The following is a 24,564-nucleotide window of genomic DNA, read 5'->3' as shown; positions in this document are numbered from 1 at the left end:
CCATATGTAGTGCTTTACAATTTAAGCCTCGCTTTCACCCATTCACACACACACACACTCACACACCAGTGGCCAGCTGCTGCCATGCAAGGCGCTGCCAGGTCCACTGGGAGCAAATCGGGGTTCAGTGTCTTGCTCAAGGATGAGGATCGAACGCACAACCTCACGGATGGGAGACGACCTCTCTACCACTGAGCCATGCCGCCTTGCGGTTAATTGAAGACTAAATTGTACATAGGTATGATGTTAGTGTGAACGATTCAGTCAAAAACAAGCATCTTTGTAAAGGCAGAAAAGAAAAACACAGGTGCTATTAGATTATGCAAGTGCAAGGAGGAATTAACATAGTATTGACAGTATTTTACAATATGAGCGATAGGTAGCAGGCTACCAGGATGGAAAAAGGGCAGGTGCATGATGGGTTTTGGCCTGCTTTAATATTCAATTCAGTTCCTGCTTTTCACCATCGCAAACTGTACATGACAGCATAACAAATACAATTTCTGAATGCTTGTAGCGACTGATGGACATGTTCCGAATGCTGGTTGTTTTCTTCAGCCAGCACTCTGCAAAAGGAATAATAATAGAAAAGTGGCCATCACTCTGATTTTCAGCTCACACTTTGAAATGGCAGAAATTACAGGCCTTCTTTGACTCTCGCTGTTGAGTCTCGGCTGTAATGTGTACAGCCGCTCAGTCCCCCGCCAAGGCCATTTAACTCTGTCAGAATTGGGCGACGTGAAAGTGGAGCGAAAGAAGTTCGCGTGCCCTCTTTTTAAGCCCTCCCTTTGAGCTCGGCCTCCCTTACTGTGGCTAAATACTGGTGTCTCTGACCTTGCTAGTTCTACTTCCAACCTGAGAGGACGGCTGACCCTGGACGACAAGAATTCTCAAACGTTCTTTTTACGATAATAACATACTTGGCTTATTTTTGATTCTGTCAAGAGAGACTTAAAAGTCCTATAAGAGTAGCCTCATTTAGATGCTTATGTACCATTTAATGTGTGAGCATATCAACAAAAACTACGCTTAAATTTCACTTATTGACACAAATTTTATTTACACATAATAAATGGATTACTAGTTTTCAGAGTAGATGCCACAAAACAAAAACACTGAGATCTTATTTCATGAATAAAGAATGACGTCATGTTTGCAAACAACGACAGAACAGGATAGTATGTGCCTACTCGCTTCACCAAAACTATCGGAGTCATAGATTTATTTTCAGTAACACAGTAACATTTTTGATTGTCTTCCACTAACACTTCTATTTCCATCACTTCATAATCCATTTTGCGCTTGTCTCTTTAATGTTCCATGGGGCAAACATCAATGCTACCTACAGCGCACATTTTTAATGAGCTATCTCCACCACTTTTACACCCGTTGACAACAGCGGACACAATCGTGTATTGCCGTGAGTGAACACAATGTTTAGCGCCAGATAATGTATTTTGAATGTTATTATTTATTTTTTGAGAGAGAGAGAGCTCAGTATTGTTCATGCGGTAATTTTACCGATTCGACATGTCATCATCATTGCTCTCTCTCTTTTTTTATTTTGTATGTGCGTGAATATGTGCATGTGCGGGTGTGTGCGTGTGCATGTGTGCATGCGTGTGAGTGTGTACTCATTAATTCACCTAAAACCTATTAAACATCCCATACCGTTCACCTAAACCGAATACTTCAGAATCCAGCTGGAGTCGTGAGGTTGTCAGGAGACCCGAGGAAGGATCAAAGAAAAGAAAGTAAAGTAAAATCCAGCACCGACCAGACATCACCTACTACCAACCAGAGTCTTTCACCAACCTCAGAAACATCTAAATTCCAACAAATCAGGGAGACCTCAAGAGACCAAAGGAGAGACTGAGGAAAGGAAGGAAGGATAGATGAAGCAGAGTGAGATCCACAGACACCAGCCTCCACCGATTCAACGACCAGAGGAAGAAGCAGATTGTGTTTAAATTTCGGTAGATGCTGGTGTGGTGGATCTGGCATGCATGAAAACCTCCACCAAAGAGGGGAGCCGTCAACCCCGGCCAGGACAGAGCAAGCACAACCCAGTATTTTGAATGTTATAATAGCATTTGTAGTAGATCACGTGCAACATGCCCACCATCAGCACACTCAGCCTGTTCGAGTGAACACACAATTGACCGAATGCTATTTGGGATCTTAGTGAATCGGGCGCAAATGCTATATAATGAGGCTAGTACATTTGCACTTGCCCTCCTCCCACCCTGATGCAAAAGCATGCTTTACCTGAAGGAAAATGTGACAGGTAAAACTGGAAATATAGCTCTTTTTTAATCCCTTTCACAAACAGATAATTCCAGAATATGAAAAAGATCATCTGAGTGGTTTACGTGAAGAGTCTGGAAATTAACAAACATATCTCCGTGTTCATATGTACAGATAAATGCATGTCAAATATGTTAGATAATCTATGATCCTTTTTATAAAATACATAGCAAGATATTTTTTGTGTGGGCGGTCTTTGTGAGAAAGACAGAATGAAAATCATATCTATAAAAAAATCTACACAAACAATAGACGCCTAACATGGGGGGAGGGGGGGGGGTTCAAGGTACACTAGTTAATGCTATAGATAAATAAATATATGCTATAATAAAAGGTTTTATATGAATAAGGAAATAGTCTTATTGTGGAAATTGATTTTATTGTCATTCCACATCACAAGCACAGAGCAATGAAATTCATTTAACATTTTCAACCCGTCCAAGAAACGTGAAAAGACATGATAACTAACAAAGGGAGACAGGAATGGGAAGTTTGACGAGTTGCTAGGCAGTGCCTTGATATCGTTGATGAGAAAGGTGGAAGCAAAAGGAATAAAGAGGGGGGAGAAAGACAATTCCCCAACTATGCTCCTAAGGGGGAGCACAGTGTGGGTCCTGGAAAAAAAAAATCAGTTTGTTGAATCACTGATGAGAATGATTGTATAAAATTAAAAAAATGAACATAACCAGTGGCTTTACTTATGAATATCATTAATTGACCTTTTGCAAAAAGATGGTCCTTGGCATTGCCTCAAGGTTATACGGCAGCTGACAGAAGTTTTCTGGATCGATGTATGAATGGAAGTCTATGAGCCGGACACAAGCTTGATGGACCTTGGCCGTTTGGAGGCGTGGTTTGCTCAAGATCAATTCCTCATAATAACATACTTAAGGAAATTTGAGTAAATGTTAGAAGTGTGTATCAAACGAGTAGCATCAAACAAGCCTGGTGAACCCTGGAAACGTACAATACATAAAATAAATTAAGCTTCAGAACATCCCTTTACTATCCGATCAAGATGGACTCTTTTTCTTTTTTTTTATCAACAACATCTGAATCCAATTTGATCAAGCACAGTTGCCATCCGTTTTCAAAATGAAATATATATTTCATTCAGTTACTATGGCAACCAGATCTCTTCCTCGCAACAACCTCTGACCCGGGTTATACAAAGGGGTTCACAACAATGCTCCCCGCCTTCTAAGTGTCCCGCCCTCACGCACACACTCTATCTTCATATCCACAAACCCAGTAATGCAGCTGCCACATTCCACATATGAAGTAGACAAAGAAAATACTAGTTTTCAACATCATTTTGATTATGTTGATTTTGCCTCCTTTTTTATTTTTTATTTTTTTCAATTCCATAACTCATCAACTCTCTGCACACACAAACGCTCACATACTCAATGTGTTGGTGTTATTATTTCACATACAGTATTGCCCTTTTAATGGTGTACATTTAATGATAAGAGTAATGGAAACTAGGAGCAGTTGAGAAACCTAAAGAGAATATATTATTTTGGAGAAATGTCATCATGCTCGCGACCCTCGTCAGGATAAGCGGTGCGGGAAAAGGATAGATGTGATCAAAAAGGTGAACTGGGACCAGAAAGGTTGATAAAGGTGGCGTTAACCTTTTGGACAGAAAATCACAACACCCAATCACCGGTGAGCTATCCTTGGAATAGGCCAGCTACTGCTGCTCTGATCCTCGCGAAGTCAGAGGGCAGCCATCTTACGTTGCTACTGTTACTGTTAGGTTGCTACTGAAAACACTGTTATTTACGCCAGGATCCGTCCGTGTAAGAGAGATTCTTAAAAGAACAAACGTTTTACTTTTTCGGTTTCAGTATTTTCTGTTACTTGTTTACTATATGCAAACACAAATTTACATTTCACAGTGACAGTCTCCTATGTGCAAAGAGAATTGATTTGCTTTTATTTCATCATTCATGGATCTGACAGCGTGATGCAGACGAATGCATGAGTAGAGAAGATTTATAAGAGAACATTTTGATGATTAGTGACAAACATATGGTCTCTCAGTGATTCCAAAGTTCTTGTTCCAACTTCTTCTAATCAGCTGATGAAAATGCTGTCTTAGTCACCTTTGTCATATGTCACTGCAAGCATTCTCACACATTTCTCAGTGGTTTCCACATACTTGCACAACACAGTACTGACAGACGATTCTTTTGCATTGCAGTGTCAAGTTTCCGCTTTACCTTTCGGGTGCTGTGGTCAATGAAGTAGTTGTGATCTGCTGACTCGGGTAATGTCGAGGGTAGTACTCGTGCACTGCAAAGACTGAACTCTTAAGTAAGATATAATTTCTTAAATGTAACCTAAATTTGCTCGTTTTGCTCTGACAAGTTATTTTTTATTTCAAATAAGATTGTCAGACAAGATCATTCTGCTTGTTTTAAGATACGTATTACTTCATTATCTTATTTGATCAAGCAGTCTTGGCATTGTGTTAACAGCCAGTTTTAAGTATTGTGAGGCTTAAAACATACATTTTCTATACTTTAAGATGACTAACCAACATCAAAGGCTCTGAACTGGGGTTTCACAAGTTGAATTTTCTTGTTTTAAGATTTTGCATAATCTAGTAATAAGATAAATGGGGAAAAATGCAAGTATGAAAACAATTAGACAAAAGTGTAATATAGCATTTTTTTCCTTGTGAAATTCATCAGTTCATGGGGCATTTCGTTACATTTTCTAAGCTAAGACAATAAATAGACTCAGGCTAAATTGGCCTTATGTAAATGAATACGTGTATATTTTAAGAAAATAGTTCTATATATTACATCTTGAAAAAAATCAATATCACTTGTTTTTAGTCTAAAAAGACTATTTTCGAGTCCGCTTTGGTTGATATGGGCCTAGTATTATTTTCTTATTTTTCAAAATCTTACAGGTAACTTTAAGTACAATTTTCTTGTTCTGTTGGCAGATAATTTCGCTTATTTGAAGTAATAATTTTCTTCTTTGACCCTATTTTTTTCATGAATTTTCTACCGTCCTTTCTGCAGTGTGACTTTGTTTCTCCTTAAGTTGCATTTGTTGCAAAGCCTTAACTCCAAAGCAGCACCTGAAATTGGAGCTAGACTGGCTTGCTAAACGGACTGAGCGGCAGATCCATCAGGCGTTATTGTGACTTCATGGCCAGGAGCAACCTTAAAGGTTATTTTTTCAACCTCTTTTTTCAAGCGTTTAATCCCACTGCTGACCTCAATGTTGTACAAAAGAGCGAGCTTTAACACCCAGGCCTTTAGAGAGCTGGTCAAGCAACTCCTCAGAAGATGCTTCAGTGAGGTCATCCACAATTACCATTCCAACAGTTTACTAAAAGGTTAACCAACTGCTAACAAGTATTTCAAAAGAAACAAAGAACACATGGTAATATATACAGCAACCGAAATATGCAAATGAGACAAAGAGACCCAGAGATCCATTCACTGTAAATTGATGGCAGCCACTTCTATGTACACTTAAGAGCCAAACAATCAAAATTTCACACAATTGTTTTTTTTTTTTAAGAAAAAACAAATTACCAATCAAAATACTTTCCACATAATTTAGAAAATTGCCAAAAACAGCTATAGACAGAAGTACCAGAAGTTGAAAAATCACAATTATGTCACGGTACCATTCCTGTTGTGAAAAACTGATGTTAATTAAAGTATCGACAGGTAGATGCTGTACAATTAACCCAATCACATGTTTAAAATTCAATAGTTTAAAAAATGGTTGAAATGTAAATCAAAAGTATTATTAAAAAGTGTATTAGACAAAAAACTAATGAGAAACAACATATAACATACGAGGAGCAAAACTGAGCTATATGAAATTGACATCACAGTTGCTCAGGTACTGGCCAATCACGGTTGACGTGCTTTCTGAAGCTGAGTCGTGATTGGTCGTTACCTGATGAGCACCTGTGATGTGATTTTAAGTCAACAGCAAGTGGCAAAATGGCTGCCCCCTGAGATGGATAAAAACAAGTGGATTTAGTTGATTTATTCATATTCCACAAACGTAATGTTAATCAGAATATCATGTTTAGACTATTGGGGCTACATAAAAATTATTATTGTAAAAAAAAATTGGGGGGTTGACTTCTCATTTATGCGTGTATAGTGAAAGTGGAGGAATACGACATCACTCATTCACATTCATTCATGTAATGCCAATAAAATGCAAAATATTGGTGTGATCGTTTTGATATTTTCAGAGATTGATTTGTGTCTTGAATTCCTGTTGAGAAGTCTTAAACCCGGTTGTTCTGTGTACTATTTCTATATGTGCTGTATATATATTCATGTGTGAACCACAACTCAACACAAACTCATGCATCGAATGAAAGAAACTTCATCCGAGAAATCATCCAACAAACATTAAAAATATTAAATGGATGACTAGATACAGCCAGTTTGTTATTGTATATCAATTTCCATCCAACGCAGCCCACAGACCCCCAACCACCTGTACCCATCTCTGTCTATCAAACTTGACAAAAGTCAGTCAACTACAATACAACTTCTGCTTCCTGCCCTATTATGCATTCAAACATAAGCATTCCGTTGAGACTGCGAATGACATTTGAGGCATTTTTCATTGCAGGAGCTTATTTTTTTTAAAAAAAAAAAGGAAAAAAAAGCACCCAGCAGACAGAAAGTGCAGCCTTTTTCTCCCTGTCGTCATCACAGCCCAGCAGTGCACACTTTAGGACGGCCGCAAACTAGCCTTGCGTAATGCATTTATGATCACCATAATCTCCCAGGAGGGAAAATGATTGCTAAAATGTCCTACTGTGCTCTGAAATTAGACATTATAGAAAAGTTAAAAGCTTCTGTGAAATGTCAGAAACAACTACATTCCATGGTGAATAAAAAAAAAAAGATGCAGGAAGTGGTAAAACAAAATACTGTACTTCCATTTGCTCCAATGCATTGAATAACCTTTTATAAAGTGCTTTTATATTGTAGTTCTAGCCTGTAAATTTGTTCTATATTTTTCATCCAGTGCCCTAATGTAATTGCTCTTCTTGAAACACCAGTTTAAACAGATGATGGCAACAATAGCAATTATAATCATTGTGCTTAATTCCAGCATTTACAGGTGAGTTTTCAAGACTAAACTATCCACTTTGCATGCACATACGCCAGAAAGTCCTGCAATTTTACGAGACAAATTATATTTCTGAGCTGGATAGAGATGTGAAAAAGTTTAGCAATAATAATTACAACTGTAAAAAAGTTAATAGCAACACACAGATTCAGCCTTCAACCCAGAAGTCCGCCTCGTCCTGGCCCAAACTGGAGCCGGGTATTTACGCCAGGATCCTGTTTGTGGACTTCAGCTCTGTGTTCAACACGCTTGTCTGCATCATACAACTGTCATTGTATTGTATTAAAATTACTTATCTTTGCTTGTTTTTACATACTACCAATAAAGATGATTCCGATTTTGAAGCGAAGCATCTCTACAGTCAGTGAAATTAACAGAGAAGCAGCCAAAGGTTAGCAGTTAGTTTCTCTTTTGAATTACTCTCTTTGTGCTCATTATTCCAACCGAACATGCAATTTTGAGACACAACTGCAAAATTGTACGCACATTTTATGCAAGAGACATTTAACCCCCGCCCCCGCCCCATTCACATCTTCATGTTTCTTTTCACACTTGTCCTCCATCCGCACTATATGTAGGCTATTATGTCAAATGAAAATTACGTGGAAAATTGAAACATATAAAAGAGGCCCTTTGATCAAGGATAATTGCTCTAAGCACCATTAGCAATCTTCAAGACCAAAGTAAATCACATTATTCTGTGGGTAGTCATGCCATTCTTCATCTATAGTAACTTGAGAGTGCATATGAAATAGCTGCATTTGACAGTAACTCACTGTAAGGCAAGTCGGTTATGGCTGAATCCTTTAAATCAAAAACATTGTGGAGACGGTGGTGTGTCATATTGTTGTTTAGAACATTGTTCACACCACAGGTAACATTCAAGAAAAGGGATAAAAAAATCCTTCCCTGTTCTGTAATCAATTGAACAGATAAAACCAAGATCAACTTTTATCAAAATGATGTGAAGAGACAGTTACAAATGTGTTTTTAGTTTTGGGCCAATATCCTGTTGCAAGATACATAACCTGTGACTGAGGCCAAGCTTTCTGACTATGGGCAGCGGATTTTTCTCTAGAATAGTTTCTTACTTTAGGGGCAATGTAATGCAAAAAAAAAACAAAAAACTATCACCTTAAGATTTTAATTCTGTGTGAGGGTCTTTAAATAAAAGGCAGTATCAAAATCAACCAAGTATGATCAGGAAGATTGGGTAATATTTGTTGCACTCATTTAGCCATTTGCCTTTAAAAGAATTAAAATGTATTTGTTGATTAAGAATTTACATCATGAACATAATTGGTTACTTGATTTATTGTCACATATAAAACAATTAATAATACCGTCGTTAATTTTATATTTTACATTGAACACAGTATTTTCACTTATTTGTGTAAAATATTTGATTAGTCCAACATGAAAACCCCCCAAATGTAAATAATTTATTGTCAGTTTTTAATTTGATTATTGTTTTATTATTAAAGATAATCATTTTTATCATACATGCAGTTTAAATGAAGTGACACGTAAATGAATGGGTGGGTGAAATTGATGGATGGATTGTCTGCAATACCTGTTTGGACCTCATAAGAAAATTATGGCGCTGTATAAAAAGATCGAATGCCACCAGTTTCTTCTTCTACGTCAAGCAGTTCCTCTTCTTCTTTCCACCACAACAAACAGCAGCGTTTCCCTAGCTACGACACAAAAACCTGCATTCAAGAATGCGCTCTAACGTGAGACTTATGTGTTTGATTCCGTTCAACTTGTAGCACTTACATGTCGAGTTTCCATGGTGGCACGTTGTAAGGTGTTTGGTTGGTGAGCCAAACTTTGCTACTCGCGTCGTACTCGTAACAACTTCCCAACTTGACAGATCTGCAGAAGATGACAACAGTAAGCGCTGGTAAGTAAGCGCTGTAGCAGCTTTACCTGCATTCTTTGTTGTTCTGAGGTAGATGAATTAGTCGTTCGTGTTCAGCCGGTTTCTGTCTCACGGTGAGAGTAAAGCATTAATGATGCACAGACAGGACAAGTTGTGTTAAATTATTTCATTTTCCGGCTGTATTTCAGTTAACCATAAGTGTATTATTGAGAACATCATTAAACGTTAAATAAACCACTAATATTTCCTTTACCTCGTATATTGTCTTATAGACTAAACATCCACATCACTTATGTGCTGTGTATGTAGGGGCATGGTGTGGTAGATTATCGATCTAGTAGGCTATTGATCCTCTTCTCATGTATTTGAAATGATAAAGGAATTCATTATTATGGGGGATTTAAATGGTTATTATTGCAGAACTTTACCTGTGAATATTGTTTTATTGAGCTGTCCTGTATTTTTTGCTCAAAAGGATTTCAGGAGTGGTTTAATAAATTATAGGGGTGTTAGAAAAAATCAATTTGGCAATTAATCGCGATATTACAGCGCGCAATTCTCGAATCGATTCGATATGCGGCCGAATCAATTTTTAAACATAATTTTTTTTATGGGAATATTCAACAAAACGTCTTACTTAGGGTTAGGATTCACACATTAAGCATGGAAGAATGTTATATTAATGGAACATTAAGCCTTAATATTTTTATTTCAGTGCTGTTCAAACATGAAAAAGACTACAGCCAGTTTGTTAAATGCAGTGGCTCAGTTATAAGCCTGAATTTTCAGATAAATAAATAAATTTTCATACAAATCTTACAATGTACATGTACAAGTTTACTGATTAGTATTTTCTAAATTTGAGTTTTAAAAAGATCGCAATAATCAATTTATAGATTTGTATCCGGATTAATCAGTATCGAATCGAATCGTGACCTATGAATCGTGATAAAAATTGAATCACCAGGTACTAGGCAATTCACACCCCTACAAAATGCAATATCAGGATATGTCATTATCGGGATATAGAATTACCTGTATCGGGATATAAAAAAAAAATCATGCCATACATACAGCACTAGGTCAACGCATTCAGAGGCACACTCCTGTCAGTTAAATTCATAACAGGTAGCTAAAAGCTTTGTTGAATGCAAGAAAAATGTGTTTTTCTTCCTGCACCTTTTGCGCAATTGACGGGCCTCCATTTGTCTAATTTAACGATGAGATGGAAAAAGGAGAATGTCTTTGATCACTGAAGTGGATAATTTCACATGCTTTCTTCCATTCAGGTCTTCAATGCATGCGGTTAAAACATTAACGCTACATTCTTCAGTTAAAGATAATTGCGCATGGAGCCATTAGCAATTATTTTATTCCAGTGTTCTGTGAGCCTTTTTCCACTTTCTTATTAGGCAATTCAGAACCCTTTTTACAGGAAAATCTGTGTGCCAAGAATTGCTATACGATGATCTAGGGATATGAATTGCCTAGTACGTGGCGATTCAATTCGTATCACGATTCATAGGTCACGATTCGATTCGACACTGATTAATCCCGGTACAAATCTATAAATTGATTATTGCAGTTTTTTTTTTTACTCAAATTTAGAAAATACTCATCAGTAAACTTGTACATGTACACTGTAAGATTTGTATGAAAATGTATTTATTTATCTGAAAATTCAGACTTATAACTGAGCCATTGCATTTAACAAACTGGTTGTAGTCTGTTTCATGTTTGAACAGCACTGAAATAAAATATTAAGGCTTAATATTCGATTATGTTCCATTAATATAACATTCTTCCATGCTTAATGTGTGAATCCTAACCCTAAGTAAGACGTTTTGTTGAATATTCCCATAAAAAATTGATGTAAAAAAAAAAATCGATTCGGCCGCATATCGAATCGATTCGAAAATTGCGCACTGTAATAGCGCGATATATTGCCGAATCGATTTTTTCTAACACCCCTACGATGATCTATGAACACGACTTGCCTTTGAGTACTATGCACTGTACATTAAGTCGATTTGTTGGTGTTCGATCAGTCATGTGTAAATATAAAACAATGTATAGTTTTGTATAAATAAAGTTATGTTGTTTAGTTACTATATCATTTTTCCATAATTTTAATCAGTTCCCAGTTATCAAGGATTGGCAGATGACCAGCTTTTCTGGTCATTTTCATCTGTTCTCAACAGCGCCTTTAACGCTGACATAAATACGTTTGGAGGGGCTGCAATTTTAGGGTCATCAATTGTGCTTGCCATGTTTCTTCATCTCCACTGGTCCATTTTGCATATTGAACAAAACGAGCATTTTGTAGGCTCAGTTTAGCTCACTGCAATCAGATGACTGCAGTTGGAAGAAGCGTGCTGAAAAAAATTACATGCAATCTAGGACAACGCTGTGATCTTATAGGATTGCTTTGTATGCAGGCACAAACTCTGGGAGTTGGAAGGGGTGTGCCGCGGACAAACCTTACTGTATTGCATGGTTCGCTTACCGACACATTTCCTGAAACTTGAATATAACAAAATATTTACTTCATTGATTAATTTCACAGTTGACGGGTGGGTGACTCACCCCAGTAACCAAAGTATTTGTATAAAAATGATTTTAAAAAATTAATGTAATTTCAATTATTTGTCTCATTTAAAGGAATAAAATCATACATGTATTTGTAGGCATTTTGATTGAAATGGAATTGTAATAGGCAGTAAGCAAGTAAACTAGTGAATGCAATTTCTGGAGAAAACGTGTGTGAAGGCTGGAAGGCGTAATGAAAAATTGTGGAGTGGTGTGGATTTGTGAAATGATATTGAATGACATACAATGAGCGTGTAACATGTTGAAGTTGGAATGGTTTGAATTGGTCAAAAAATGTAGAAGTAGCTGAAGGATGAAAAATGGAGGAATAAGAAAAATAAGAAGGAAACAATGAATACTATTTTGGCTTATGTGGCCACCTCATTGGATACACTTAGACACTTAAATATTCAAAAAATAGAGGAGAGAATATAGACGAAGAAGTTTTAAAAAATATCTAAAAGTGTCCAAAAAGTTGCCAAAAATGCCAAATAAAAAGGATATAAAAATAATAAAATAAAATAAAAAGGGCAGAAAAGAAAGTGTTCAAAAGTAACTATAAAATGTCCAAAAACGAAATCCCACAAATTAACATAAAATGTCCTCAAAATTCAGATCTAAATTCGGAACATGACACGAATGGCTTCATTATACACATATTGCTATGACGCTCTGGTACCCAATGTAAAATGTGCTATTACTACTTTGAGCAGTGGTTAATGAGCAGAGCCTGAAATGTGCTCAGAGATAACTGTTCTATTTAATCATGGTCTGTGATTGACTTTTTCAGTTGTGGTTTAAAAGCAGCATGTGATAACATCTCTTCTTTTCCTCCATTCCTATATAAATAGGTAGCTGGGCAATTATGTAGTTGTTCAGCATCGCTGGCTGTCCTCAGCATCAACCTAATAAGTAGAACTTTGAGTCCACCCTGGTGAGTGATGGATGGAGACATGCCCACCCTTAAGCCCAGGAGGATCCAGAATCAAAATGTGGTCCATCGTCTTGAGAAGCGTAGGATCTGCTCGGGCCGGCCTGGTGCTCACTGGTACAGAGTACGCTGCTTCCACCAGAACCTGTTTCCCAACTTTACGGTGGTCAATGTGGAAAAGCCTCCTTGCTTCCTGAGGAAGTTCTCGCCTGATGGACGCTGCTTCATCGCATTCTCATCCGACCAGACATCTCTAGAGGTGAAATGAGATTTATGCGTTACAGTAGAAGATAAATGTGTCTTTTACACACCACAGGGAAGGAATTAGAAATGGCCATATTCGGCATTTTGACGAATATCCTTTTCGGGCTGATAAGAGATCAATTTAAAACTGTTAATTTAACGGAACTATTTTGTTATTTTAGATTGTGACACTTATATCATATGATATCAAAGACAACACAAGTAAATACAAAATGCAGTTTTTAAATTATTTTTTTTTAATTCAAGGGGAGAAAAAAAAATCCAAACCTACATGGCTGTGTGAAAAAGTGATTGCCCCCTAAACCTAAAAAGTGGTTGAGCCACTCAGCCGCAACAACCGTAATCAATAATTTTCTGTAACAACTGGCAATGAGTCTGTCACATCTCTGTGGTGTTATTTTGACCTCCTCTCCCTTGCAGGATTGCTTTAATTAAAAAAAACACTGGAGGGGTTTCAGGTAGCATCAGCCTTTTAAAGATTATGTATGCGACAGCATTTCAGTCACATTCAAGTCTGGACCTTTGACTCGGTCACTCCAAAACGTTCTTCTTTTTTCTTTTTTTAAAGCCGTTCACTTGCTGGTGTTTTCAATCATTGTTGTGATGCAGAACCTAAATACGCTTCAGCTTGAGGCCACAAATTGATGACCAAACATTCTCCCTCAGGATTTTCCGGTTAAGAGCAGAATTCATGGTTCCATCAATTACGGCAAGTCATCCAGGTCCTGAAGTAGCAAAGCAGCCCCAGACCCTACCATTACCGTGTTTGACGGTTGGTATTATGTTCTTTTTCTGAAATGCTGTATTGCATTTACGCTAGATGTAACAAGTCACATACCTTCCAAAAAGGTACTTTTTGTAGGCCGGCCACTCCTGGGAAAGTTAACGTAAACATTTTTGGATAATGGCTCTCACCATGGTCTGATGGAGTCCTAAAGCGTTAGAAATTGCTTGTCAGTTACTTTTATTTCTAATCTGTTCTTGAATTTTTTTGGGATCATGGCATTTTCTTTGTAGCTTTTTGAGATCTTTTGACTGACTTCCTTTTGTCCGATGGGTTCTATTTGAGTGAGTTCTTGATTAGGTCTGGGTGTGATCAGTATAAATGAACGCGGCTTTCCAAAAAATGTGGTTTATCACACGGAGCCGGGTAGTTTTGAATTATTTTTTTTGCCTTAACAGATAAAAATCACCATTTAAAAACTGCATGTTTACTTGGTTATTCTTTGATATTTGCAATTGTTAATCTTAAACGATAAAGTTGGGACACAAAAAAAAAAGAGATTTTGAAGACAGGTCGGGCAAATGCTTTTTCACGTCACCCGAAAAGGGGGAGAGGTTTTGATATGATTTGTCTAGGTCTCATTTATTACATCACATTAACCTGACATTTTAACAAAGTTGACAATATTTTTCATGTCAACTGTACCAGAAGCTATCAACAACCATTTTTCAACAAGAACTTTTCATTTATCCATTGATAATTTATACAGCATTCCCCTTACAGATTTATGAATATCAAGGCTGCCAAGCTGCCCAGGACCTTCTGAGAGGCCAGGAGGGTGAGACTCTTTTAACGGCCAACGACCAGCGCTCCCTCAACATCCGAGGCCGCCTATTTGAGCGTTTTTTCTCCTTGCTCCACGTCACGAATGTGGCCTCGAATGGAGAACACCTCAACCGCGAGTGTAGCCTCTTCACCGACGATTGCCGCTATGTCATTGTTGGCTCAGCTGTGTATGTCCCTGAGGAGCCGCAACCATATTTCTTTGAGGTACAGCATCAAAATCGAAAAAAATAAATTAAGAAAAATCCCTTCATAGTTCATACAGTGTTTTTTTGGTTGATATGTGCTGTGATCTACAAACAGGTTTATCGCAACAACGAATCTGTGACTCCCAACCCTCGATCCCCCTTAGAGGACTATTCCCTCCACATCATCGACCTCCATACGGGCAAACTGTGTGACACCAGGTCCTTTAAATTTGACAAGATCATCCTGTCCCACAATCAGGGCCTCTACCTCTACAGAAACATCCTGGCGGTGCTGTCGGTGCAGCAGCAGACCATACATGTCTTTCAGGTGGTCTGATTATTTATTTTTTTTGGTCATGACGCACCTAGCGTAGTAAATTACTGATACTACAGTACTCAAAGCTATTAATTGCAAGTGCAATTAGGCAATGGGAAAGAATCTGGGCGCATCCTCTAATCATGGCCTCTTCTTTGCAGGTGACTCCAGAGGGAACGTTTCTGGATGTCAGGACCATAGGACGGTTCTGTTATGAGGATGACCTCCTGACTCTTTCGGCTGTTTACACAGAGGCTCAGGCTGAGAGCCAGCCGGGCTTCCCGCGTCTCTACACGGACAAAACGATCAACTCTCTTAAGCACAGACTGCTGGTCTACCTGTGGAGAAGGGCTGAACAGGATGGCAGCGCTACTGCTAAGAGAAGGTACACTGTCCAACTTTTTTGTACACCTGTATTGCTTTCTTTTTTGCTCTTGCATCTGTCCCAATTTTCAGCAGATTTTCCCTCAAATTCGTGTTTTGTGTCTTAGATTTGTTGGGCAAATACGCAGGTTTGTTTTCTGGCTTTCAGTAGCCACATTTTTAAACAAGCACTTCAAAGCTGCTTCAAGTTAATTGCGTCATTTCAGTCGGGACCATACTGATCTTAAAGGATATCCGATTTAAGATGCAGTGGGACTACTTTCACCACAGTCTTTTCCATGACATAGGTCAACCTCCGCTTTGTTCGTATTTTGAAAAACCATAGGAAATAATAAGAACGTTTATTTAATCCGTTCCAGGATCTGACTGTCCCCATCAATACATGAAATTAGGTACAACAACAGGGATATACAATATAAAACTGATATACCGGAAGTAAAACACCAATTTAAAAAAATTGTGAAAAAAACATAAAAATGAAAATCATCTCAAGCTGATAAGGGAGGATTTTAAAACAGGAAATAAATGGGCCTGTCTAAGATGCAGAGGCATCTTGTTCTACAGTTTTGGAAAAACTGTGATCCCCTGTATGTTTTTTGTTTGATTTGAAAATATGAATAAATAAATGAAACCAAACTGGAAGCCAGTGCAATGACTTTAAAATCAGTGACATGCATCATTCTGAACTAGTTGCATTGGAGCAAGTGATGTATGTCTGAGCCTAACAAAGTGCATTGCAGTAGTATCTTAATAATACTATTACCGCCCCCATGTTGACCGTCAGCGACCGGCGGATGCGGCATAGATAGGCTCTGTTGTGTTAGGGCTGTCTAATGTAAACAACTCTCATCTAGGACTTTTGGCCGTTGAGATGATTGGAAAATGGAAGCGATATTAATTTATCCAGTGAACTCATTTAAGATAACACCTTTTGAGAGAACATACCAGCAGATTAGCAGAACCTTGAAGTTACACAGCACTCCATTGACAGAATAAGGCAATGTTTTATTCTGCTTTGCTGCCTCCTTTTTCAAATGTCAAGATTTGACCTGGATTAAGACAGGTATGACTCATTTATATAATAATGCTGATGATATAAATAGTTTTTCCGGCTCAGTTGACGACTGCTTAACACATGTGCTTCTCACAGTTAAGAAGTTTGTCTCCAGACTCCGGCCTTCCTGTGTAGATTTAGCATGTCCCCTCCTTGCAATTGGTTGGCAACCATGCCAAGATGTACTACGGCTCTCGCCCAAAGTCAGCTGGCATAACCTCTAGCACACCTGTGACCTGTGAAGATTAGCAGTATCAATAATAGACAGATGCCAATGTATATACCTTTTGTATAGCTGGCAATTTGATTTATTTATTTAGTTTCATCAAGTTGCAGCATGCCACGTCCCAACTTTTGGTGTGCGTATTGCAAAAATGCAGCTCACTGAAAAAAATTGTTGACCCTTTATATACTATGTACAATATATTATGTCCATTAATCAAACCTGGTAAATATTATTGGTTGCTGGTCTACAGTGATCCTTTTTGGGTTGCGGCACCATTAGTCCACCATGAGCCACAGGGGCGTGCATTGACATTTTGGAGGGGCAGGTGCTCAAAGCAAAAAAAAGGGGCACATGATAACGTGCCTGCACTATCCCACCTCTTGGTGTTCGAACCCATGTCACCACCGAGCTGCCATGTGTGGAGGGGTAGGGGGGTATTGCTTAAAGTGATGAATAGCTCAGGAAATTGATATCGTGTGTATGAAGATATGTGTGTGTGTGTGTGTGTGGAGGGGGAGGGGGGGGGTTATCCATTGTACAATTCTTAATTGAAATAATAATAAATCACACATAATGAAACTGCCATTTGTCTGCAATGCCAAAAGCAATCAATATTAAAAAAAAAATTCAATGTGTGTATGAAGAATCATTTATGTAAAATGTACATGAAATTAAAATTTTAAATAACACAATTTGGATTTTCCTATAGTGCAAGTAGATTACAAATGTCTTACTTTACATTGAGCTTGATTCAGGAAAGAGCAAATGCCTTTTATTATTTTTCTGCAGGTGTAGATGTTAATATGTTATTATTGGGACCGTACCCAACAATTAACTGCCACATCTCAGAAAGCTACAAGTACATTCATTGTTTGTTTTTGATAAAACACTGTGATTGTTGTTGTTGTTGTTGTTGTTTTCTTATTTTTCTTTTTAATTCTTCATTGTCCCCCTAATTTCTGAACACACTGCTACCTATTCCTTATTAGGACCTTACTCTGACCGCAAACCCTCAAAAAGGAGCTGTTAGCTAAAATAAAAACAAAGATCATGTAGCAATTTACACTTGTATATTTCAATTCAGCTATCATTGCGTACATGCTACAAGTTGGAGTCCTCAGGAAGAGTTTATTAAAATTGTAGGTGAGAATTACAAATGTCGACATATTTTGTATACCTTAAACGCATCAGTTGTTAGAGCATAAGCTGTACACACTACACAAGCTCCATGCCCCATCCCAATGGAAGAGGAACGTTAGTTTTACCGGCGGGGATTTTTGCCGTGGTGAAAGTGGATGGGAAGGATCGTGGTCTTTATGAAACTGAAACGTCTTCCCCAACTGCGGCCAAATTTCAGACTTTATCATAGTTTCTAGGCTCATTACAACTTGTTTCACATTTCAATTGAAGCTAGGCTAGCACACAGTATGCTCTGTGATCATGTCTACAAGATCTATCAAATAAAGGCGCATTGGTTTTGCTTGAGTTTTCTGCATTCTATGACCTTGGCTTTTGTTTACTGTGAGTGAGACGATACAAACGGAGCGACCAACTTACTGTCCGCAGGTGTGAGCGACCTGGCAGAATGAGAGCGCGTCTTGTAGTATGATGTCATCCAAGGATAACGTAATAATAATAATTTGTTTTATGTAAAAATATAATAACAATAATAATTTGTTTTTTACGTAAATGGTGTTGCTGAATTTTTGTTTTGAACGGCAACAAAACTACTTTCATAAACCAAATTATTATTATTATTATTTTTAATATTAAATAAATAAATGGATAAAGGGGCACTTTGGGCATCAGGGGCGTGTGCCCCGGCAGCTAGCTTGTGAAAATATTTGAATAGTGAGGCCAATTATTTTATTTTGCTGTAAACTGACAACATTTTGATTGCGACAAAAAAAACAATTCCAAATTTATGATTTGAATCTGGGTTGAACACCCAATTAATTTTGTTTGAACCCACCCATTGTTCAATTGGGCAATAGTATTGCAACATGAGATTTGACAGTAGTTTTGGTGGCAAAGTCTGTCTTTTTTTCTGTAGTAATTTTTCATTACAATTCAAAAACAACGAAAAGTGCTTGAAAGTCTTGGTTTCAGATTTTGGTTTTTGAATGTGAAGACTACATTAATAACCAGCAAGTGGTGTAGCCAACCCGAAAACCTTTGTGAGGGGGAAAACTGACAAATTGGACATTTCAACACCAGCACAATGGATTTGAAATGAAAGGTGCAGACCTTTAGCTTTTTAACTTGAGGGTGTTTACATCCAAATCAGGTGAACTGAACAGTGCAGGAATTACAACAGGTTGTGTATGCGCCTTTCACTTTTTAGGCAATTGGCTGCTCAGCAGTTCCATAGCCAGGCGTGTGTTATTCCCTCATTATCCCATTTACAAGGAGCGGATGAAAGGTCTAGAGTTGATTTCAAGTGTTCTATTTGCATTTGGAATCTGTTGCCCTCAACTCTCAAAATGAGATCCAATGCCAAGCTATCAGTGAATCAAGCCATCATTAAGATGAATAATTAAAACAAACTCAGAGAGATTAGGGAGGTGTGGTTTGGCTAACACAACTATTTAGAGCATTCTTAAAATGAAAGAAAGCACCGGTGAGTTCAGCAATGACAAAAAACAAGTGTTGGACAAGCGGAAAATATTTTCTCAACACTCGGCCAGACAGCGTGTAGCATTTAGTGCCATCTAGTGGTGAACTAATGAATTCATTATTTTTTAAGCCCACTATTCATTTTAATAATATGCCCCAAAAAAATATGTTCTATCACAAGAGCATACATTTTGTTTTTTTCCGACGCATCTTTCAGCAACGGATACCCAAAGGAGAAGAACTCCGCGAACGTAGTTAGCCTCTGGTGGTGCTTGCAGCTAGTGTCAAACCGCCGCATACCTTCCACAGTTGGAGCTTGCAGGTGGACATCGCTGAGAACCCGTGATTTGGGCTTCCGAGGCTTGTCTTCTCTCTGCTTTGCTCGCGCTAGCTTCTTTGGTATACACTCGTTAGCTGCTTCAGCTAACTTTTGCTAGCCGTTTTTGTTAGCTGTTGTAGCGAGTTCTTGCTAGCCACTCTTGCTAGCTAGCTCCTGCTCGCCAGGCTGCTCACTCGCTCCAAATAACAATTGGTGGCAGGCTTGCAAAGTGTGGTTTCTCTGAGGCACCGTAGTGCGCCTGCTTCAAAATCGTTGCATTCTAATTAATTCACACCAGATGGCACTAAACACTACAGACCGTCACTTCTTATGTCTTGTTCTTCTCATTATAGACTAGCTGTTCTAACACTTTTGCCCACCAAATAATTTGGTGGTGTTTCATATGATGCTGTCATGTTATGCCATTGCTATCTTATTAACTATCTTGATGCAAACTCTTAAGTTGTGAACGAGAGAGTATACATTGCTTTACCGACAGGAACTTCAAATTTCTTTACATCACTGCCACTCAGTGATTAGTTTATGTAGAAAAAGCTAAACTGTGACAGTTTTCCGTCTAGCATTGACTCCAATCTGTGATTTAATTTAACTAAATTCTATTTGAGAAATAATTCAGTTTTGTTTTAAACTGAATGTTCCTATGTGTGATTTCTAATGTACAGTATTCCTGACAGATATTCACAATTTTACTTTTGCTTGCAACTATTTCTGCTCTTTTCATAAATGATTTTGAATGTTCCCGTTAGATTTTTCCAGTTTTTCGATCAGCTGAGGAGACTGAGGATGTGGAAGATGCAGCTGCTGGATGAGCATCATCTTTTTATTAAATACACAAGTGAAGATGTGGTTACGCTCAGGGTCACAGACCCCTCACAGGTACACACACGTGCGCACACACACACACACACGGCGCCCTTTGTTGGGTTTTTCCTATTGCCTCATGTCTTTTGTTGTCTGTGCTGTATGAAAAGGATTCCATTTTTCTCATCTCCAAGGACCATCTCGCCTACAGACTTGGTTCAGTCCTGTGACTCTTTCAGGATATCAACCGAAGAATCTAATTACACTCCTCTTTCTATACATTTTGTCATTCTTTTACAAACATACACAAGAATGTTTAAGAATATTGCAACGTCTTGGCATTCCTGACTACAGTATGGTTTTTTTCACTCCTGAGTATTACAGCAAATATTTCCCATTTAATTCCCTCTTCTCTTCCTTTTCTGTGGCAGCCATCTTTCTTTGTGGTGTACAACATGGTGTCGACGCAGGTGCTGGCCGTCTTTGAGAACACCTCCGATCAGCTGCTGGAGCTGTTTGAGAATTTCTGCGACCTGTTCCGAAACGCTACGCTGCACAGCCATGCTGTCCAGTTCCCCTGTTCCGCTTCCTCCAATAACTACGCTCGGCAAGTCCAAAGAAGGTACAATGAAGGGAAACTGCTTGGCTGAACTTTGACTGCTGACTTTGGAGTCTCATTGTTGTTTTGCATTTCTGTCTGTGACTCAGATTCAAAGACACCATTGTGAATGCCAAATATGGCGGCCATACTGAGGCGGTGCGCCGGCTGCTGGGTCAGCTGCCAATTAGTGCGCAGTCATATAGCAGTAGCCCTTACCTAGACCTGTCACTATTCAGCTATGATGACAAGTGGGTGTCGGTGATGGAGAGGCCTAAGACCTGCGGAGACCACCCAATCAGGTAGAGATCACATTGGGTGTGTGTGTTTTTAGTTACAAACGTTCCGTCGTTTTATGCACTCCACCATCAGTTCACCGTTAACTCCGACTGAGTCTGTTGTGGTTATGTTTGAAATTTTTGGGTTATTTGGTGTTTTACCAAATTTCTTTTTTTCGAACAATGGGTCCTACAAAAGGAGTCCAAGGCTGTAACGGCACACAAGGGTGGAAATAATATTTCATAATAATATTATATTTCTAAGCAGCAGACCTCGTTCCATGTTAACTCATTCAAACCCAAAACGTATAAATACGTTTTTTAATACTTTGTCCTTCACTCCCAAAAACGTATTTATTACTTATTTATACTTTTTTTTATGCTATAGCATAGTGAAGCCTTTACTCCACCTTCTGACATGAAGAGGTCGCTTAAAACAATGGTAGTTATTACCCCCCCCCCCCCCCCCAAAAAAAAACAGCAGGTGGTAGCAGACTAAGAGATCAACCATTGCCATGTTGCAACACGCTCTTTTTGATAGTGTTTTCAACAGGTTTGTGAATAATTATGAAATTGTATTTTATGCTAATTGCTGCAAAACAGAAACATATACAAATATACTTTTTAACCTGGTGAAAGAAGAGACTCTAATCTTTATTTTGGTAGGTTCCATGTTTTTTTTGTTTTTTTTAAATAGAACACAATATTCTGTGGACCTTGCAAAATCGGTCAAAATTTATTCAAATGAGCCAGGAGCGAAGGGAGTTGCTTCAGTGAAAATGCCAGGGAGTGAATGAGTTAAGAATGAAGGTGCTAAAAGTGTGGCAAAAACAATCAACAATACATCAAGGTGCCACTGTACTGCAAATAATTAAAATCTAGATAAATACTGCAATTGTGGTCAAATGTTCTTCAAATGCATGACAACATTTTCTTTTTGTCACACACATCAGGTTCTATGCACGTGACTCTGGCCTGCTAAAGTTTAAGATCCAGGCGGGCCTGCTGGGACGGCCGGTCAACCACGCTGTGCGGCGCTTGGTCGCTTTCACCTTCCACCCTTTCGAACCCTTTGCCATTTCTGTCCAGCGCACCAATGCCGAGTATGTGGTCAACTTCCACATGCGGCATGTTTATGCGTGAGGAGCTTGCATTTCTGTTCAATGGAGACTCATTTTAAACATCCATTTTAAGGTACTATTCCTGATGGGGAAAACCATCAGTATGAAGGCCTCTTTGTTAGGATGGCAGTTGGCTCTTTTCTGTGTAGTCTGCACTCAAATTTGCCTCCTCCCAGCCAAAGGAGACTTTAAGATGGAGATGGAATTGTGCAGCGAGTTCTTGGGAGCAGTAGCTGGGCTTGTTTACTCGGAATTGCACCACAGCCAACTGTCATTTTCTAATGTGGGGAAAATACATTTTAAACTGTCTTTTTTTTGTTGCTTTTTACTTGGTCTGATTTAACATGTACTATGTATATATTTTATATGAATAAAATGATCACTTTTTTTTTTACATTGTCTTTTGCTTATTTAAACCGAGAAGGAACATTATTCAACATGCAGGAAAAATATACGGCAGAATTAGAGATAGGCAACCGATTGTTGTAATTGCTGACATTTGGACTAAGCTCTCCGTGCGGTTCAGTGTTGTAGAGGGTGTATTTTTGTGTGTGCTTGTCTGCGGTCGACAATTATATGTGGGAAAGCTGTACTGCAAAACGGAAGGTCTTTTGGGTTTGAACTCATTTTTTTTCTACCATTGACTTTCTATTGTTAAATGTGCGAATTGAGGGTAACCAGCATTATTTTTGCCGGGGATGATTCATGATGAATGGCAAATGTTCTGCACTGTGTGAGCATCATTTATTCTCCTTGCAGTCAATTGTACAGGATTTGAATGAGTCATATATTTTCACAGCAGTAGCACTGGCATATGAAGTGACAAGAAGGTTACCGGAGTGGTGTCACAAAGGATAGGCTATACCTTCTCTGGCATGTCTTTATGCACTGCTGGATAGACTCTTTGGGATCATCTGCAGTTTAGTCATCACGGCCACTTTGATGTCGTCCACGTCTTTACAGGGGAAGTCAAGAAAAAATATATTCTTTACAATATTATATTGTATGTGCCCTCACTAGTCCAAACACAACATTCTGATTGATTTTGTGTTTGTGGAATATTAATTCAGAAGCAGAAAGCACCCGTTTTACCCATTTAGTTGACAGCAAGTGGCAAAATGGCCGCCTCCAGAGATAGATAAAAACACAAATACGAATCAGAATACTGTGTTTACTGGGGCTGCATAGAACATATTGTAAAAACATTTTGTGGGTGGACTTCACCTTTAAAACAAATCCCACTTGACAAACCCTTGAACATGGGAACGAGGGAAAGAAAAAAATAATCACAGCCAGGTCGGGTGACGATGGCGGTTGCCACTAGAATGGCGATGACTCCTCAGTACAGTAATTTCTGGACTATAAGGCGCACCTGACTATTAGCCGCGCTAGCTAAATTTGGGCAATACTCGAGTTTGTTACCCGACTGTAAGCCGCAGGTGTTTTAAAGTTACTGTACCGGGTTCCCGCTACTTTTTTTTCCATAATGATGGCGCAAATTTTCTCGCTCTCGTTTAGTCTTTCCTACTGTATTTGGGCTCGCTTTTGGCTTTGTTTTGCTCTGCTTGGCGCTCTTGCGCTTCCTTTATAGTGCGCCCCATTGTGATCTGATGGATAAGCCGCACCTTTGTATTAGCCGCAGGGTCGAATGCAAGTGAAAAAAAATAGTGGCTTATAGTCCAGAAATGACTGTAAGTCATTAACTAAGCGGTTTGCGCAAAACTTACTCACGACTAGACGAGGCAGCGAAAACTAGACCAGAAACAGCGAGAAGGGATCGTGGATCAAGAGACGTGGAGCTAAGTTGCTAACTATCATTCATTGGTCTGTGGAGGCAAGCAGATGAATGGTCCGACAAACAGAATGTGTCTTCCGCTGTTACCTTTTAAAATCTGTGGTCGCCTCTCATAGGCTGTAGTTGCATCACAAAGGATACAGTCTGAGAGCACAAACATGACAT

General features: G+C 38.6%; 1 protein-coding gene across 1 annotated transcript; it reads left to right on the top strand.

The window, feature by feature from the left end:
• Nucleotides 1-9,121: 9,121 nt before the first annotated feature.
• Nucleotides 9,122-22,998, top strand: det1 (DET1 partner of COP1 E3 ubiquitin ligase). Its single transcript, XM_086073699.1, has 9 exons — nt 9,122-9,352; nt 12,772-13,110; nt 14,623-14,889; nt 14,986-15,198; nt 15,348-15,571; nt 20,553-20,682; nt 21,039-21,229; nt 21,316-21,507; nt 22,437-22,998. Exons 2-9 carry the CDS (start codon nt 12,862-12,864, stop codon nt 22,624-22,626), a joined length of 1,656 nt encoding a protein of 551 aa, XP_085929825.1. The 5' UTR covers nt 9,122-9,352; nt 12,772-12,861; the 3' UTR covers nt 22,627-22,998.
• The last annotated feature ends 1,566 nt before the right edge of the window (nt 22,999-24,564 follow it).

Source organism: Leptonotus elevatus, chromosome 4 (genome assembly GCF_054856555.1).
Source record: "Leptonotus elevatus isolate MCC_2025b chromosome 4, RoL_Lele_1.0, whole genome shotgun sequence".
Lineage (NCBI taxonomy): Eukaryota > Metazoa > Chordata > Actinopteri > Syngnathiformes > Syngnathidae > Leptonotus > Leptonotus elevatus.
The sequence above is the reverse complement of the archived record's forward strand: the minus strand, read 5'-3'. Positions and strand labels throughout refer to the sequence as shown.